We start from the raw sequence: 19,230 nt of genomic DNA on the forward strand, positions 1-19,230 counted from the left end.
GGGTTCCTGGTTCCCATTTCTTGGCGGTGGAGACCTAATTGGTCCATTCTTTTTTTTTAATGTATGTGGTGCTGGAACCGGGGCTTCCTGCCCAAGGCTAAGCAAGTGTTCTTTTAGTGAGCTTCATCTGAAGCCTCTTTTTCTTCTTTTTATTTATTTTTTGGGACAGGGTCTTTCTCTACATAGGCCGGGCTGTCCTAGAACTCACAAAGTTCTGTCTGCCTCTGCTTCTGGAATGCTGGACCCGCTTCTTTCTTCTTTAAAACAGGATATTTAGGCCTGAGCGACAAGAGGGTCTCTGGGCAGCAGGAAGCATAAAAAGGACTTGGGAAGGGAGACAAGGTGTCCTATGAGGTCATATGTGTAGAAAAGGAACCGGGATAGGAAGTGGCTGGGAGGAGGTCAAGAGCAGGTACCTGAAGATGGCTGGCTCTAGGAGAAAGGCATAGACCTCTCACTACATGAAGCTGGTCTTATTTCCAGGCAGGGGTTTAGGGCTAGAGTGACAGCCAGCTGAGGGGCCAGCCACTGTGGGAAGCCAGCCTCCCACACAGCTGTGACTACTCAGACCAGGAAATGAGTGACCCAGCACTCAGCTTGAGGTGAGACCACGCCCACTTCACGGCCACACCCCCCGGTGGAAAGCACTTTCAAAGATAGATGCAAGACAAACTGGAGGGTGAGGGGGGTTGCCAGGACTGTGAGCGACAGAGACAATAGGACGGTGACCGATTGAGTGGAGTAGCTTTTGTTGGGTTTCAGAACATGCTATGTGCCGTCAGTCCAACATTTGGAGGTGTTGGGTCAAGGTTAGTTGACGAAAAATAAAGGCGATAAAAGACATGAAAGTCAACAGGTTGAACGAGGTCCATTTTGAGGGCGCACAGCACAAAGACAAACTTTTTTTTTTTTAACTAAAAGAGGGATCTCTTTTGATGAGGTAGTCTGAAGGGTCCTAATAAGGTGGCCTTTTAGACCCGGGGCGGGGGTCCTTTCAGATGACGTAAGATGACATAGCCTCCAGGGGTACCTTACAGTGAAGTGGCCTGAGGAGGCCACTCCTGCAATGCAGGAGGCAACTTAGTTTACTCTTGAGTAGGTGAAACCAAAAGCATTACACATCTGGGAAAGGAATCCGTGTCATGTTGTCCTAACCTTGCCTCCTTGGACCCTGCAGGTATGATGCTGGAAAAGATGGCTTCATCGACCTGATGGAGCTGAAACTCATGATGGAGAAACTGGGGGCCCCTCAGACCCACCTGGGCCTGAAGAATATGATCCAGGAGGTGGATGAAGACTTCGACGGCAAGCTCAGCTTTCGGGAGGTATCTATGGCGTGTTGAGACCGAGAGGACCCCAGCTCACCCACAGCCCCCAAGGGCAAATGGGTTGGCCTCTTGAGAACACTCTTTGGTTGGGATTTTAATGTTCAACTTAGCTTTTAGGCATAGCTTTTGTAAACGGTGTGGGTGGCATATTCCTATGATCCCAGCTCTTGAGAACTATACAAGGAGCATGAGTTGAGGCCAGTGCCTGCTACATTGTGAATTACATGGGACCCTGTCTCCAAAACATATCTTTTATGATAGCTTATGTCCCTGTAATCCTAGTATGTGAAGGCTGAGGCAGGAGGATTGCTGTGAGCTTCTGCCTATGGGCAACTATGCCTGAATTCTTACTTTGGGGTGTGTGTGTGTGTGTGCATGGGTTTTGTTGGAAGGCTTCAGAATGTTTCAGTTGGACATGAAGCCATATAACTTGTGACAGAATCCTAACAACAGGATGACAGACTTGGACTATCTTCTGTTGTCCTGTTGTAGGTTCTGAATCACCTGAGTCCTTAAGACCGAGAGCGATACTCCTAACCACTGAGCCATCTCTTCAGCTTCCTTTCTCCTGTTTTATTCAGGGGCCACCCATTGGTGGTCCAACTGAATCTGAGCCACTGGCTATCTTTTGGTTAGCCTACAGTGTGGTCTTTCCTCACAGAAGTAGGCATCTGAAGCTTAGAGACCTCCAAAGCAATTTTGTCAGTTCTTGGCCCTTTTAAGAGACTCCAGTGACATTGACATCAATCCTTTGTGTGTTCCAAGCCTTGTCTTGGTCTCGTTTCTAGGTTATCCCAGGTGTGTGAGCTTGGAAGTGTAAGGACCTGTGGCCATCTAGTCCTCACAGGCCACACCCTGCTCTATGATTTTATGTTGCTGCGTTCATCCATGACCAAGCTATCTGAGCTTGCAGTAAGACCTAAAACTGACAGAGCAGGGCTGGGGACAGGAGAATCTCTATCAGTCTGGCTTCAGCTCTAGAGCCTTCTGCTTCAGGTTCCTGAGCCCTGGAACTGTAGGCTTGTACCAGCATGCCTGGCCACACGGGAGTTCTTTTTGCTCTTTCGAGACAGAGTTTCACTCTTTTGTATATACTGGCCTTGAACTCACTATGAAGCCAGATTTGGCTTTGGACAAACAGAAATCTTCCTGTCTTAACCTCCTTAGTCCTGGAAATTATAGGCATGTAACCACATAGTCTGTTGGTTCTCTCTCTCTCTCTCTCTCTCTCTCTCTCTCTCTCTCTCTCTCTCTCTCACACACACACACACACGCACACACACACACACACACACACACGCAAAAAACATTGTTAAAAATTATTTTATGAGTATGAATGTTTTGTCTGTGTGTGTGTGTCTGTGACCTGTGTGCCTGAAGCCTTGGAGGCCAGAAGAGAGCATCAGATCTGGAACTGGAGTCATAAATGTCAGTGAGCTGCCATGGGAGCTGAGAATCAAACCTGGGTCCTCTACAAGAGCAGCAAGTGCTGTTAACTGTGGAAGCCACCTTTTTACCTCTGAAGACAGAATGCAGGCTGGCTTCACTGTGTAGTTGAGGATGACCTTGAGCTCCTCATCCCCTTGTCCCTCCCTCCTATGTGCCAGGATCACAAAAATGCACCTTCACACCTAGCTTTACCCTTGGTGATTCTTTTTTAAACTTTTTTTAAACCTCATTTATTGTATGGGACGTAAATGCCTCCATGCATGTGTGGTCAGAGGATGACTTGGATGTCCTTCTGTGCCAGTCCAGGGCTAGAACTCTGGCTGTCGGTCTTGGCAGCAGGTACCTCTACCTTTTGAGCTATCTTGTCAGCCCACGCATGGGTTCTTGACACATCCTTTCCCATAGCAAGTTACCTCCTTTGTCCTAATAGGAAAGGTATCTCTGCCATTTACAAATGGAGAGCTCGAATACAGTCTTCCTGCACCATTAGCCACAGTCACGATGGGCTTGTGGGGGGAGGGGGAGGAACTACTGAACTCCCTCTGCCCTCTGCCTTTGTTCTCTACCTCTCCATCCCTCCCCCTGTCCCCAGAGTCACAGCTCGGACATTTTCCAACCCCACTCCATGCCAGTCTTTGTGGACTATAAATAGGAAAACAAACAAGGTTGTCAGGCAGTGAGGGAGATTGTCATTCAGGGCAGTGAGGGCTGTAATGGGTGAAATGGGAGTGCCTGGGATGCTGGGTGCACTGGGGTCGAACTGGGTCTTCTCTCTCTCTCTCTCTCTCTCTCTCTCTCTCTCTCTCTCTCCTTCCTTCTTTCTTTCTTTCCTTTCTTCTTTACTTCTTTCTTCCTTTCTTTCTTTCCTTTCTTCTCTGCTCCTCCTTGTCCTCCTTCTTTGGCTGGCTGGGGATGGGAGACCCCTGAACTATGGTGGGGACCCGTTGGTCATCTGTTGAACTGGCAGAGCGAGCTCTTACAGCCTTGAACCTCAGACCTCAGAACGCACAGTACCGGGAAAGAGCAGAAGGGATTCACTAATGTTTCAGGCATGCAGTGCCCTTCTGTGAATGCCCAGCACTGTCATCTCCACTTAAACCTATTTAAAATTATTGTATTTGTTTGTTTGTTTATTTGTTTGTTTGTTTGTTTATTTTGTGTGGAGGGAAAGGGTACATGGGTGCCACAGCATACCTGTGGAGGTCAGAGGTTAACTCCCATCACATGGACCCTGGGGATCAAACTCAGGCTCTCAAGGCTTGCTGACAAACACCCTGAGCCATCCCTCCCTCCCTCCCTCTTTAGAGGTCAGGAAACTGAGAGCCCCTGGATGCTCAGCTGGGGCAACACTCCCTCTTTTCTGAGCGGGAACCCCTGGGCCCCTCAGAAGTGTTACTGTGGAAGGCAGCTCCTCGTGAGGACCTCCAGTCAATGAAGTGCTTTAACAATGGCTACATGTTGGGGTTGGGGATTTAGCTCAGTGGTAGAGCACTTGCCTAGCAAGCGCAAGGCCCTGGGTTTGGTCCCTAGCTCCGGAAAAAAAAAAAAGAACAATGGCTACATGTTCAGCCTAGTTTCTGTTGCGATAACAGAACATCCCAGTCCCAGCCTGGATGATTTAGAAAGGAAAGAAGTTTGTCTTGGCCTCGGAGTTCAAGGGCATGGCACATTGACCCCTGCAAGGCTCTGCAGGTCACGTGCAGCTTGAGGAAAGCACAGGGTAAGTGTGGATGAGAGAGCCTCATGGTGAGAGAACGGGAGACAAAGAAGCTCCCTTCATAACGTGCAGCCCCTAAAAACCATCCTCCCCCTCAGTGGCCTATTTTCCTTGCTAAGGCAACCACCTCTCAACACTTTCAAACTAAGGACCAAGCATGATAGAGCCAGATACTGAGGGGCAGGCATTTCCTGACCCCACAGCTCACATTTGCCGAAGCCTCTACTGCTTCTATGTCCTTCATGAGAGAAGAGAGAACCTCAAGAAACAGCAGCCACCATTGTCCCTACCCTCCTGGCCTCTGTCCCATTGCTGGGGGCCTGGCCTCTTTGGACCGGCTTGATTTCAACCAATGTGCTAGCTCCAAGAACTGCTGCAAACCCAGTCTTTGCCGGCCTCTAGTGAGAGAGTTGGAAGCTGCAAGCAGGAGAACGGAGAACATGGTATTATTTCTTTTAATCCAGACAGCTTCCGGGACCTCAGAGAAGCCACAAGACCCTACCCATGTCACTTCATGTCTTTGATTAGTACTCCCCCAGTCTCCACAGCAGAGTGAGGGCTGAGTTAAAAACAGAGAGCAGGGAGTTCTGGCCTTGGGAGCTAAGACACTGGGGTTGGGATTTGGGAAGCCTGTTGGAGAGGTGACTGTCTTTCTAACATTCTTCCTCTGTGCGTGCTTTCGGTAGCATCTGAAGACCTGGAGAAACCTCTTCTGGTGGTTTGGGTCCCATCGATTTATAAGTGGGGGATGGTGGTGTTCATAGAAACCACACAATGCTCGTTAGGCCGATCAATTTGTAATTTTAAAAAATGCATTTATTTTATTTTATTTTATTTTATTTTTTTGGTTCTTTTTTTCGGAGCTGGGGACCGAACCCAGGGCCTTGCGCTTCCTAGGCAAGCGCTCTACCACTGAGCTAAATCCCCAACCCCAAAAACGCATTTATTTTATGTGTATAAAAGTCTTGCCTCCGTGCACGTATGTATACCATGTACATGCCCAGTGCTTACAGAGGCCAGAAGAGGGCACTGGATCGCCTAGAAGTAGAGTTAGGGATGGTTGTGAGCCATTCTGTGAGTGCTGGGAAAGAACCAGAGTCCCCTGCAAGTGCTCTTAACCACAGATCTGTCCCTTCAACTCCCCCTCCCCACAGCTTGTAGTTTTTTGTGTGGGGGCAAACCCTGACAACCTGAATTCAATCTCTGGTACCCACATAGTAGAAGAGAGCCAACAGGGTTGTCCTCTGATCTCCATACATACACCATGCATACATGTATACAAAATGAATAATTAATTCATAGGTTGTGTTGCTTTTTTTTTTTGTTTTGGGCTAGACTTTCACACCATAGCCCACACTGGCCTGGACCTGTTGGCAGTCTTCCTACCCCTGCTGCCTGATGCTGATGTTATAAGTGTGAGGCACCATGCTAACTTTATAATAATTACAGAGAAGGGATCCAAATAACTGGAAAGTAGCCCTGGGAGAGGTTAGATGAGGAGGGACTGTGATTTAAGAATTTATTCTGCAGAGGCCCTAACACAGCTGCCCTCAAAGATTACTTTGTTGAGGTTACACATTTTGAATGTGGAAGAAGACGGTGGGTTACACAATAAATGTGGGGCTTACTGAGTAACTATTTGGAAGAAAAATAAGGTTAATGATTACCCTACCAATAGAACAGAATACATTTCAGAGATTAAATATTTACGTGGTTTTTTTTTTAAAGCTATAAAAGTACTAGACAGAAACATACCTGACTGTTTATGTAACCTTGGTGTTGGGGAACATTTTTCTAAGCCTGTCTCTGGTAAGAGGAAAGAAAAATATTTGACAGCCTTTATGTCTTGGAGTCAAAAGGTACCATGAGGAAGCCAGGAATTTGTGGCACACTCTGGTGGTCCCAACTCATTCCGGAGCCCAACACGGGAGTATGAGTTGAGACCAGCAGCATAGCAAGACCCTCTCATCCAAAAAAGTAATAAGCAGAGCCCCTGTGGTGTCGAACGCCTTTAACCCTAGCGCTCAGGAGGCCGAGGTAGGTAGATCCGTGTGAGTTTGAAGCCAGCCTAGTTTACACAGTGAGTTCCAGGACAGCTAGGGCATTGTAGAGAGACTCTGTCTCAAGAAACAAAATTAAGAAACAGGCCGGTGAGGCAGCTCAGTAGGTAAAGACAAGATGGCAAGCCTGCCCGGCTGAGTTCAAGCCCAGGGGCCCACACGGCGGAAGGAGAACTGACTCACGCAAGCTGTCTTCTGACCTCCGCAAGTGTGCTCTGGCACGTGTGTAAACCAACAGAGCCATAGCTCCGGCACACTCAAATGACATGAAGCAGAGCTGACATGTTTTAAACCTACCAAGGCCTACCGAGATCTCTTAGTAAACCACAGGAAAGGTAAGCGCTCTCATGCGGAAACAGAACACATGGGGAAAAAAAGAGAAGTGGCTGGAGATGTGAGAAAGCGGGGTCAGTGCGATTGATGGCTCGGTGTGTAAAGGACAAACTGGACAACCTGAGTTTAATCTCAGGGACTCACATGAAGAGAATCAACTCTACAGTTGTCCTCTGACCTACATATGTGTACCATGTTTTACACATACACACTAATTAAAAAATTATTTTTTAACTTAAAAAACGTTTAATATAAAAGATTTAAGTTGGGGCTGGTAAAAGTCTGTAATCCCAGCACTTGGGAGGCAGAGGTGGGTGGATCTTTGTGAACTCAAGACTCGAGACCCTCTGAAAAAAAATAACCAAAAATATAATTAAATTATAATATAATTCAAAAATAGCGTATGGGGTTGGAGAAATGGCTGAATAGAGCAATGGTTCTCAACCTGGGGATCAGGACACCTTGGGGGTCACCTATCGGATATCCTGCATATCAGGTATTTACAGTTTGTAACAGTAGCAAAATTATAAAGTAACAGGGAGGATGATTTTATGGCTGGGGGTCACCACAGCATGAGGACCTGTATTAAAAGGTCGCAGCGTTAGGAAGGTTGAGAACTGCTCAGATTGAGGCTCCTTCAGCTGTCCTAGCCGTGGAAGCATGATGCCCGAAGTTTAGTTCCCAGAACACGTGTAGAACACTGAGCGTATTTGCACACGTCTGTAATCCCAGCACACCTACAGAGAGATGGGCGGCAGAGACAAGAGGGTCATGGGAAGATGGAGGGCCGGTAGCCTTGAGCAGACAGCAGCAACAGAAACAAGACAGACCCTGCCTCAGTAAGGAGGAAGGCAAGAACTGATGCCAGAGAGATAACCTCTGCCCTCTACACATGTGCTGTGGAATGTACATGCCTATCTCATAACCCAATAAATAAATAAGCGCATCAATTAATAAATGAATCAATGTGGGCTAGACAGATACCTTCAATCCCAGCAGTCAGGAGAGGACTTCTATAACTTCATGGCCTTTCTGGTCTATATAGCCAGGTCTAGCCCAACCAAGACGATGCAGTGAGACCTTGCATCAAAGAAACAAGCACAAGCAAATGAGTACACGTTAGATTATAAGCCTTCCCCATCATGTCTAGCTTATGCAGTTCTTACTTGGGATTGAACTCAGGGCTTTCTAACAACCAGGCTACTCTGCAACCCTACTGTGTGGATATTTGAGGGCTAGATTTCTAACAGTGGCTGTTAATGGATGGAAGAGAGAGTTTGTATTTAATTCAGTGTATTTATTTGGTGCTGGGGATTGGACTCAGGTCCTTACACATAGTAAGCGTGTGCTTTCCCACCGAGCTATGCCCTCAACTCCGTGGTTTTGGTTGTGATGACCTGGTAACCAACAAAACCGTTCTCTACATATACACAGGCATAGCATCGTTTTCTAGGTGGGAGAGATGACCGAGAGTGCTTGATGCCCTAGCAGAGGATCCAAGTTTGATTCCCAGTACCCATATCAGGCAGCCTTGAACTACTAATAACTCCAGCTCAAGGGGCTCCAACGCTGTCTCCTGAAGGTCATGGATTCCTGCACCCACCCAAACACATCCTCCCCCATAGGCTTAGTTTTTTTCCTTTGTTTTGTTTTTGTTTTTGTTTTGTTTTTTGAGATGGGGTTTCTCAGTTTGAGACAGCCCTGTCTGTCCTGGAACTCACTCTGTAGACCAGGCTGGCCTTGAACACACAGAGATCCTCCTGCCTCTGCCTCCCTAGTCCTGGGATTAAAGGTGTGCGCCACCACCACCGCCCTACAAAAACCCACCCTTTTCAAATGCTTGGGCAGAATGTCATTTGTTCAGGCTTGAGGGATTATTACGGATGTTTTGGTGACCGAGTAGTAGAATGGTCAAATCTTTTGTCCTCCTTCCTCCCACAGTTTCTGCTCATTTTCCACAAGGCTGCTGCTGGAGAGCTGCAGGAGGACAGTGGGCTGCTGGCACTGGCCAAGTTTTCTGAGATCAATGTCGCCCTGGAGGGTGTCAGAGGTGCCAAGAACTTCTTCGAAGCCAAGGTGAGCAGCTGTTCCTTTCCTACCCAGCCACCACTCTTCCTTTACCCTGCCCTTGTGGCAGGACCAGGAAGTCTGTATAATCTATACAGGTACGGGGGGGTGGGGAGGATAAGAGGGTGAATCCTCACACCGTCTGGAAAACACAGTATAGAAGACACCTGTTCACAGGCCCCAGAGGGTTTATGGGTTCTAGGTTTGTACTCTCCGTCTAGACTTTGTCTAAGGTTCCTTTCTATCTCCACAACCATATGAGTTGCTTCTGGAGCGTTCCCCAACACACACACACACACACACACACACACACACACACACACACACACACACACACACACTTACTTTAAAATGACTATCATTAAAAAAAAAGTCTTTTAAAAAGTAATATCTAGGGGTTGGGGATTTAGCTCAGTGGTAGAAGGCCCTGGGTTCGGTCCCCAGCTCCAAAAAAAAGAAAATTAATATCTGGATCAGAGACAAGTGGAGAGGGGTTCGGGGAAGAGTTCCCCGGGCCCCACATCAATGTTTGCTTCACTGAAAGTGGTCCAGAGGTGGGAAGCCCCTCAGCCCTGCAAGTTCACAGTCATTCAACACCGAGGCACCTCCCCAAAGTTAGCTGCTGCATCCTTGTCTCTGCAGAGCATACATGTAGACAGACAGACAGGAGAGCCCTCCACACCTGCTGCCAAGCAGGGCAGGGTCCCCTGAGAGGGTCACATGCTCCCCACCAGGTCGGTCACCCAAGAGCAGATCTGCCTCCTGCACTCACATTGTCACTCTAGGCCTGTTTCCGTTTGTACCATGTAGGTAGCAACAGGATTAAACGAGCTCACATATATAGCGCTAAGCAATTGCCTGGCTTGTGGGGAAGCAGCTGGCATGTCGTCCTAGCTTTTGGGACTGCATGCTTCTTCTGTTTCCAGCCTCTGGGGGGCTTTGAGTTTCTTCCAGGAGCTTCTCCAAGGCCAGAGTGACCTTGGTGACATCCCGGCTTGCTTAGAGCTCAAAACAGGACTCAATTCTCACTTGTCCGTGATGCTCGCTCTGTTGGCAAAGACCAGCCAGTGCATTGACTTCTGAAACCCAGGAAGAGGGGACAAAGTATTTGCCTTCCCCAGGGGGCCCACACAGACAGTACAAGGAGGGAAGCCAATGATTCGTTGACACAGCATGTAGAGATGAGGAAGGGGTTCCTTCTTTGATGGAGCTTCTTTGGCCATTGGCTTCATCACGTTTGCAATCACTTATGGCTTCTTGGGAAGGGGCCTAGGACTGAGGCCTGAGAGTAGCAGGACACTTCACTGTTACGGTGCACTGGGCCAAGTGCTGTAGGTGACGCGCACCCGAGTCCCTATGCCTGTGTCATCTAGGCGTGCAGGACCAGTCATAACTCGCCTGTGAGCCCCGCTCCAGCCTCATCCAGTCCTTGAGATGTTGCTGGGAATCCTCACAATCAGTTTTCAGAACCGGTAGCTCCTTTCGCCCAGAGCGCCACCCCAGGGCCTCTGTTTGGAGAACTCTGCTCCCTTTGGGACCACCTTCTAGGGCAGCTCATTCTTGGCTAACCAGACCTGGCGAGGCCCCTCTCCCGAGTGCCTGCATTCCGTGTGTTAGTGGCACTGTTTTGTGTCTGTTCAGTGCTCTCAGGCGCTTGCAGGAAGAGCAGTTAATATTCTATCTCTGGAATGCCTCCCTTCTGATATGCTTGGGCTCCTGGCAGGGATTTTCCCATAACAGTGCTGGGGTAGATGGAAACTGGATGCAACCTAAGCTTCCATTACCAGAGACAAAGCCATCATGGCCCTGCATTTGCTCACTCTGCAGCCGTCAAAGATTGAGATGAGGCTGCATGATATGTGTGGGCAGACGCCAAAAGCAAGCAAGCAAAACGATACGCGTGAACTTGGTTTTAAATACAGAATACAGCCAAGATAGTTACGAACGAAATTGTTAGCAATAGTTACGTCAAAGGACTCATTTTATATTTTTAGAGTGTCATAGTAGAATTGGTGTGCTTTGTTTTTATAAGGAGGAAAGGTGAAGTGCCAAAAGAAAAAAAAAACCACAATAAACCTTTTCCTACTTGCTATGTTTATATGTCTGCCTCCCCAGCGAGACTCCAAGGCAGAGTGGGCGTGTTATCGTTGTAATTACAGCGCCCAGTGTGTAATGGCTCTCAATAAACGTTCTGCATGAATGACGAATGGAGTGAAACACTGTTTGGACTTGGGAGAGGCCATAAAGGAGATGACACTGGTGACAGATGTTCCAAGATGAATGGGGATGCACCTTGTAATCAAGGAAGGGAGGCGTTCTAGTCATGGGAACTGCAAGCGAAGGCTCCAAGACATGCCAGGCCAGGAGTCTTGGAGGCTGGGGACGACTCGGGTAAGCAGGCAGGGCTGGAGCCATAGCTGGTAAAGCAAGCCAAGACACAAGTGTGCAGACCTAGGAACAGGGCCACGCTTCTCCCCCTCCGTCATGAGGTAGGTGAGTCTTGAGATCAGATGGTCCCTGGATGTAACCCCCAGGCTGAGAGGACATCTGTAGACTGGCCTTCCAGGTCCAACCCAAGTCTCTCTCAAACTTTTTTGGGTGTGTGTGTGAGGAGGCGGAGTTGTCAGGAAACACGTGGCTGGCCCAGTGCAGCCGGGCTGGGATAGCACAGCTGCGGGGGCTGGAGAGCCCTCAGAGGTGTTTGTCCAGGTCTGACCTAGGACAGATGCACTAGGAGATATTCCCACAGGTGCATGGGGAGGAATATCGGTTGTCAAGCATTGTGACAGTGGGACCAGGGACAGTATAATGACACACAACTCTAGAACTCCAGCGCTCGTGACTACCTTATTGGGAAACTTTGGAAGACCAGTAGGCAGTGTGCATTGAGGAGGAGAGCTGAGATTTTCTTTTCCATCAAGAAAGCCCCTCCCCCAAGTGGGAGTGGTTTGAGGAGAGAAAGTGGTAGACTGGGCTTTGGTGTGAAGTCCAAGGTAACTTCAGGTACAGTAGAGACATGCATGGATTTGGTAGGTATGGTGCTGACTGCAAGTGATCCTCCAGTCATGGCCACATGGAGGCTATAAAAATAGGTCTGTCTTGGACGTCTGTGTGTCTTGCTTTAAGGATGGGTCGTGAAGCAATTCTTCCATGCCTTTACCAATGTCTGGATCATAGCTGTCCTCATAGCCCCTGGGGGTAGGGGTGGACCCAGATTCCACATGCCAGGTGAACTTCTCATAGGAAGAAAGGAGGAAGAAATATGATTTGTGGGCACCCAGGAGCACAGAGGATGGGAGCCATCATCCCAGGTACATGTCGAGCCAGCAGGAGAATAGATCTTAGTGGTAACTGGACTATGGGGAAGACTTGTATGTAAGTCCTCAGGGAAGTTGGGTCATCAGAAGTCCAAGAGAATGCTGGAGAAAAGTGCTATTTTGCTGGACAGGAGCTGTTTGGATTTTTGAAATTTCATTTTTATTTTTGTTAGTTATGTATATGGATATGTCTGGGTTAGGGGGTCTGTGACTATGACTGCGGGAGCCCAAAGAAGTAAGAGTTATCAGATGTCTCTGGATTTAGAGTAGCTTTGAGCCTCTTGGTGTGGGTGCTGGGAATTGAACTTCGATCCATCTGGAAGAACAGTGTGTGCTCTGACCTCTAAGTCATCTCTCCATCCCTAGCAAGTCCCTTCTTCCAACATAGGGTCCTACAGATGGAACTCAGGTTGTCAAATTTGGCACCAAGCTATCTGGCCAGCCCTCAGTAGAAACGCTTAAAGGATCCGATTCACCCTGTTGGACTGATTGCACTGCGATAGGACAAAAATGGACCTGATAGGAGGAGCCCTGAGAGCCAAGTCTCAATTGCAGATGCCCAGGCAGGTGAGACCATAGCTTAGGGTCAGGTAAAAACATTCTTGTGTGTGTCTTGTAGCCTCTGAGAGAGGTCAGCATCTGTTCATATCAGGGGGAAATTGTCCAGGAAATGCAGAAATAAAAAGCAAGATGACTGAGAAGATAGGACATGGGGTTAGGGTCAAGGGCTGGTTCTAGAACCCAGAGGGAGGATGGTCAGGGGTGGTCTATTAGAACCCAGAGGCAAGCTGGACTTTTGTGGTGCCGGAGATGAAAGGTTCCTGGTTGAAGAGATGGCAAATGTCTCCCTCTCCTGTTGTCCTAACTAGGAATGGTGGGGAGGGGAGACTTGGTGCTGGGTCAGACCTCTTCCAGTGCTTTAGCTTCACACACCAACACCCTGGAGGGAGGCGTTTATTGTCCCGTTTTGGTTGGGGCGTATGTGTGTGAGTGCGCCTGTGCATGTGCGTATTTGACTCGAGACGAAATCTCCCATAGTGTGGGCTGACCTTGAACTTTTAATCTTCCTGCCACCACTGCCCCAGTGCTGGGAAAAACAAGGCATTTGCCAACAGACTCAACAATTTTCCCACACAGAAGATAAGGATGTTGAAGCGTGCACAGTGTTTCCTTGGTAAACATTTAGCAACAAACTATCATCTTGTAATCCTAGCATTCAGGAGGCAGAGATAGGAAGTTTAAGAGTTCAAGGCCCAGATCCACAACATACAGAGTTCAGCAGCTGTCTGGACTAGAAGAGGCCCTGTGGTATAAACATCAAGGTTTTTTTTTTTTTTTTAGGTTTTATTTTATTTATATGAGTATACCGTCACTGTCTTCAGATCTGTACACCAGAAGAGAACATCAGATCCCATTACAGATGATTGTAAGCTACCATGTGGTTGTTGGGAATTGAACTCAGGACCTCTGGAAGAGCAGTCAGCCGTCTCACCAGCTCCTCAAGTTTGTTTTAAGTTCTATAAATAACATACTTTACATCCTTCGTCATGCCATAGTCCACATAGCTATTGACTAACAGAGATCGATCCACAGAGAAGGTGCCCCCACCACCCCACCCCCGCCCTAGACTCGCATCTGTTGCCAGATTGTGGTTGCAATGGACAGAAGAAAATAGTTTCTAGGACTAGAGAGATGGCTCAGTGGTTAAGAGCACTGGTTGTTCTTCCAGAGGACCTGAGTTTGATTGCCAGCACCCACATGGCTGTTTACAACTGTCTGTAACTCCAGGTCCAGGGCTTCCAAAGTCCAAACATGCACATGGAGCACAGACTCACGTAAAGGCAAAAATACCTAAACACATTAAAATAGAATTTAAAAAAATTAGTTCCAGTATGATATTAGTTCCTAGTTTGAGATAATTCATAAAGAAAAAAGTGAAAGAATGAATCCTGAAACCTCAGGCTGGGTGTGACAGTGCATGCCTGTAATCCCAACCCTTAAGGAAGCTGAGGCAGGAGGTTTACAGCATGTTTGAGGCTGGCTTGGGCTTCCCAGCAAGTAACAGGACTCAAGGGGGCTGAGTATTACAGCTGTGAGGAGAAAGATCCCTCACAGGGAGGCTTGGTCAGGGAGCCAAGGAGTACCACAAAGTCACACCATACAAGAAACCTCCCGCAAGAGATTTGCTAGGAGACAAAGAGGGTGTCTCAGGCGAGAAGCCACAGGGAAATGAGCAAGACACAGGCTTAATATAGGGTTTCTTGGGGGAGGAGTTTTTCAGGGTGGAAATTTCTAGGGTGGGGATTGGTAAGATTTCAAGTCCTGAACCTGGGCAAGCCCAGGGATTGGTGGGTTTTTGAGCTCAGGGATTAGTGGGTTGGAGCTTGGGGATTGATGGTTTTTTTGAGCTCAGGGATTAGTAAATTTTCAAACTGGGAAAGAGGGTAGCTTAAAAGATAACCCAGTGGTTGAAGTGTTTGCTGCAGGAAGGCCAGAGTTTAGATGGCCAGAACCCTTTGTGAAACAGGACATGTTAATCTCAGTTCTCTTGTGGCAAGAAGGGTGGATTGAAGCAGTTCCTGGAAACTAGGAGACCAGCTAGCCTGGATACAGAAACACGAGTAAGAGAGCAATTTTGTCCCAAACAAGGTGAGGGTGAAGACTAACACTTGAGGTTGTCTTCTGACATCTACACACAAGCAAGCAGGCACCATCAACAAAGAGAGAGACCGAGAGGAAAAACTTCAGCTTCATTGTTTGACATACTGAGTAATTTCTTGTTGAGGATTTTAAGTTCCAGGAGGTCATCCTCTCACTGTCTCGGGACATTTCATGACGCAAAGGCCACAGACAATTTAAAGTTTCACCTGCATTTTTAACATTTTCCCAGCCCATTATGACAAGATGGTGTACACACAGACAGTGAAGGCCAACTGTTGGCTGTTTTCCATGATGTAAACATTCACACAGAGATTGAGTTCAAGCTCTCAGTGGAACGTGGATGCAGGTAGAGCCAGGAAGCTGTTCACAGTCAAATAAAAAACACCACCCAGCATTCCCACTCTGGAGACACAGCCCGAGCAGATCCTAGTAGTATGTAATATGATGGCCCTTCAGTACTCAACCCTTTTCCCGTTGGTACGATTGATTGTAGATTCGTTCAATCTAAGATTTTGTAATGACTAATTTTATAAATGGCTCACAGACATTCTAGGAATCAAGTTGGTTTTCGAGCAGTCACAAGTCAGTTGCTTGTAGGTCTGACATACCTTGAGGTAGTGGAGAGACTGGATCTGTTTTCTTCTAATTGAAGGAGGCCGAGGTGGAATGGATGGGTGACCACTGTGAGGAGAGAGATAAGAAAGAAATCCAATGAAGATCCAGCTCTGGCCAGGAATCCCCAAGTCCCAGTGGTTGTAGCCACTCTCTTTATAAGAGGTTTTTATTGTTTTTATGTATAAGAATCCTTTACCTGCCTACATGTATGTGCACCACATGCCTACAGAGGCCAGAAGAAGGTGTCCAGAGTCCTTGGAACTGGAGGTTCAGATGGTTTTGGACTGTCATATAGACTCTGGGAACTGAACCTTGGTCCTCTGTAACTGCTCTTGATCACTAAGCTTCCTCTCTATACTGAAGAGATTCTTTTTTAAGTGTGTCCTCAGCTTGGAAGCATGCATTCTAAATTGTGGCAGTGAAGGTGGAGCTTGGTGAGGCGGGTGAGCAGATGTGATGGTATGCCAGGCTGGGGAATGAGGGTGTAGTTGGCCCTTTGTGTATATGAAGGGATTGGTTCTAGACCTCACAATATAAAGTGGTGTTTAGGGTTGTAGACATAGTGTACTTGACAAAGCATTTATCTTGCAAGCATGGGAACCCAAGTTCAGACCCCTGACCCCACTTGAAAAAAAAAAGAAGCCAGACATGGTGGTATATCTGGATCCTTGGGGCTCCCTAGCTAGCCAGCCAGCCAGCCAGCCAGCCAGCCTACTTACTTAGCAAGCTCCAGGCTAAAGCAAGGTGAGCACATGAGAAACTACAGTCAAGGGTCTTCTGGTCTCTGCATGCAGGTGTACCCATGTGCATGCTCACATATACACACATGAAGTGGCTTATGTTTGCATAAACCTATGTACATTCCTCCCCCATATATTGATAATCAGTGTTGTGAAAACATAGACAATAATAAATAAAGGTTACAAATAACAGACAATACAAACAAGTAACAAAAGACGGTGAGCAGATGCACAAAGGGTCATGCGTGTTCACTTTCTGAAGACACTGAATTTGAGAACAAAATCATATGACAATCACAGCTACCAGTTGCTCTAGCTCCATGGGCACCCAGACACATGCACACTCATCATTTTAAAATAAATAATTAGAAATTAAAAAGAAGTTTAATTAATTAATTAAAACATTTTTGAAATAGAGTTTTATATACGCAGCCCAGGTTGGCCTTAAGTCTGTAATCTTCCTGCCTTTGTGTCCAGACAAAATTGAATTAAAAAGAAATTTATTTAATTAAAAAGAAATTTATACCCATTTTCTGATTCCCAGGTTTGAATTCATGGCCTTGTGCATGCTAAGCACACAAGTAGCCACTGGATTCTACCTCATCTCCCCCAAATAATGCTTAAACAGAGCATCGAGTGATATTAAACCCTGGGTGGGGTGTGAGGACAAGTGCAGCCACCATGGAAACAGCATGTTAGTTTTTTGGGGATCGAACCCAGGGCCTTGCCTTTGCTAGGCAAGCGCTCTACCACTGAGCTAAATCCCCAATCCCGAAACAGCATGTTAGATAAGAGGAATGGATGTCTTCTCTGAAGGAGTCGAGTGATGGGAAATATAGGAACAATAGGGAACTGTCAACAGAAGGTTCTGAGAACAGCTGGTCCCAGTGGAACAGGCTTTTAAGCTTAGCCACTTGGGAAGCTGAGGCAGCAGGGTCACAAGTTGCCAGCCCAACCCTGTCTCAAAAAGTTGAGAGGTCTGAGGATACTAGATGAGGGGAGATGGTCTTTTCTAAAAGGCTCAGTTCCAAAATAGACTGCCAAGATAGGAGATAGATTAGACAGACAGACAGACAGACAGACAGACAGACAGACAGACAAAGTAACTAGATAAATAGATTGGAAAGAAATAAAACACACACACAAAGGTAAATGTAAAGGACAGTTGGCTAGCTATTTTAAGTAGAAGAATTTAAAATCTCTCCTTTATACCCTCTATTAAAATAGATGAGGGACTGGAGAGAGGGCTTGGTGGTTAAGAGCACTGGCTGCTTTTGAAGAGGATCTGGGTTCACGTCCCAGCACCTCATGGTGGCTCACAAACATCTGTGACTCCAGTTCCAGGGGTACAGTGACATCTCCTGACCTCCATAGAAGCCACACATGTGGTGCATATAACATACATGCAGGCAAAGCACTCATACACATAAAATGAGATTCAAAATCTAAAATAAAGGAGCGTGTGTCTGTGTGTCTGTCTGTGTGTATGCATATGCGCACCAACCAGATAAAGTCAGGTATATCTCACACCTGTCAAACCAATGTTTATGAGGTGGAGGCAGGAGGGTCAAAAATTGAAGGCCAGTTTGGGCTACACAGTGAGTTTGAGGCTAGCCTGGACTATGTGAGCAAAGTACAGAAGATACACATGAAAGTATTAGAAGGGAATATAGAAAAGTGGATTTAGAGCGTTGGAGGCTTTCTTCGGTGTGATATAAAAGGCAAGAGCTAATGTTGATAAATTAAATTACATGAAGATTTTAAGTACTTTGGAGGCCCAAAGATAGGAAGAGAAGATTTGCAGCAAGGGATTGGTGTTATGTAGAGAGCTGCAGATTGAAAGAGAAAAGCAGTTGGGACGTGAACATGGGCAAAGGGTCCAGGTGGGTAACTCACCGAGGAGGAACTGAGACGACGACAATATGTTTTTGTCTACAGATTGGCAGGAAAGGGAGACTAATCATGATAAGCTTCAGCCAAGGTGCGTATGAGTGTTTCTGGTCCAGGATGGTGTGGGTGTAGATCAGACAGCTGTGGTCAAGGGCTGTCTCATGCCTTCATTAAAGTCACCTACACGCTCAGGGAGCCACTGAGAGACCGTACCACATGTATAACCATGAAAAAAAATCAGTTCTAGGAGAGAGGATCTCGAAATAGTTTTATCTGATAAGGGGTGAGATAAGTTATGATTATTATTAAGATGTGTCTCATGTGTCCCAGGCTCTCTTCACACTGGCTATGCAGCCGAGGATGGTCACACACTTGTGTTGCAGTAAATCTTCAACCCCAATGAGCCCATGCAAAGGACACACAACTCAGTTATAATGTTTATAAGCTGCCCACCTAGGCTGGGCAGATTCACCACTGCACTACTCTGTTCCCCAGCTATGAGATCGATCTCTTGTTACTTGTGGCTTCTCCAAGCCACATGGTTTTGTTCCTTCTTCCTCCATCTTCCTCTGTCTCCTCCTCTGTCTCCCTCCTTCTTCTCCCTCCTTCCTCTCTCTCCCTCTCTAAAACTTCCAAGAAGGTTCACATGAAATCACCTGAGTATGGGATCCACTCCACTCCTCTTGAGGAAGCAAAATTAGCATCAAAACACAAACACCAGAGCAATCCACAGCACACTTCTGATTCTCTGTATGTGCCTCCTGAGTTCTGGGATTACAGGGGTTCACCACCACATCCAGCTTTATGCAGTACTGGGGGGGCTAACGTGGTTTCATACATTCTGGGCAAGCACTCTTCCAGCCTGATACAGTATTATTGAAGCTAAATCATTAAGTTAAATAAAAAACAGATATTATGAAATCCCTCTCACAACATGAACATAAACATGTAGTATTTGTTTTTATTTCATTGGTTTTAGAGACTGGATCTCACACACACTAGCTCCCGGTGGCCTAGAACTCTATATATCCACATTGGCCTTGAACTCAACAC

At 47.0% G+C, this 19,230-nt stretch overlaps 1 protein-coding gene across 2 annotated transcripts in view; it reads left to right on the plus strand.

Annotated features, from left to right (window-relative positions):
- Positions 1 to 19,230, plus strand: part of Efhd1 (EF-hand domain family, member D1) — a 46,503-nt gene that overhangs the window by 24,297 nt on the left and 2,976 nt on the right. The window contains exons 2-4 of one of the 2 annotated variants that reach the window (XM_087567364.1): positions 1,178 to 1,325; positions 8,829 to 8,963; positions 18,226 to 18,268. In XM_087567364.1, the coding sequence (XP_087423490.1) occupies positions 1,178 to 1,325; positions 8,829 to 8,963; positions 18,226 to 18,268 (326 nt within the window). 2 annotated transcript variants of the gene reach the window in all.

This window comes from Rattus norvegicus, chromosome 9 (assembly GCF_021556685.1).
Source record: "Rattus norvegicus strain SHRSP/BbbUtx chromosome 9, alternate assembly SHRSP_T2T, whole genome shotgun sequence".
Taxonomy (NCBI): Eukaryota; Metazoa; Chordata; class Mammalia; order Rodentia; family Muridae; genus Rattus; species Rattus norvegicus.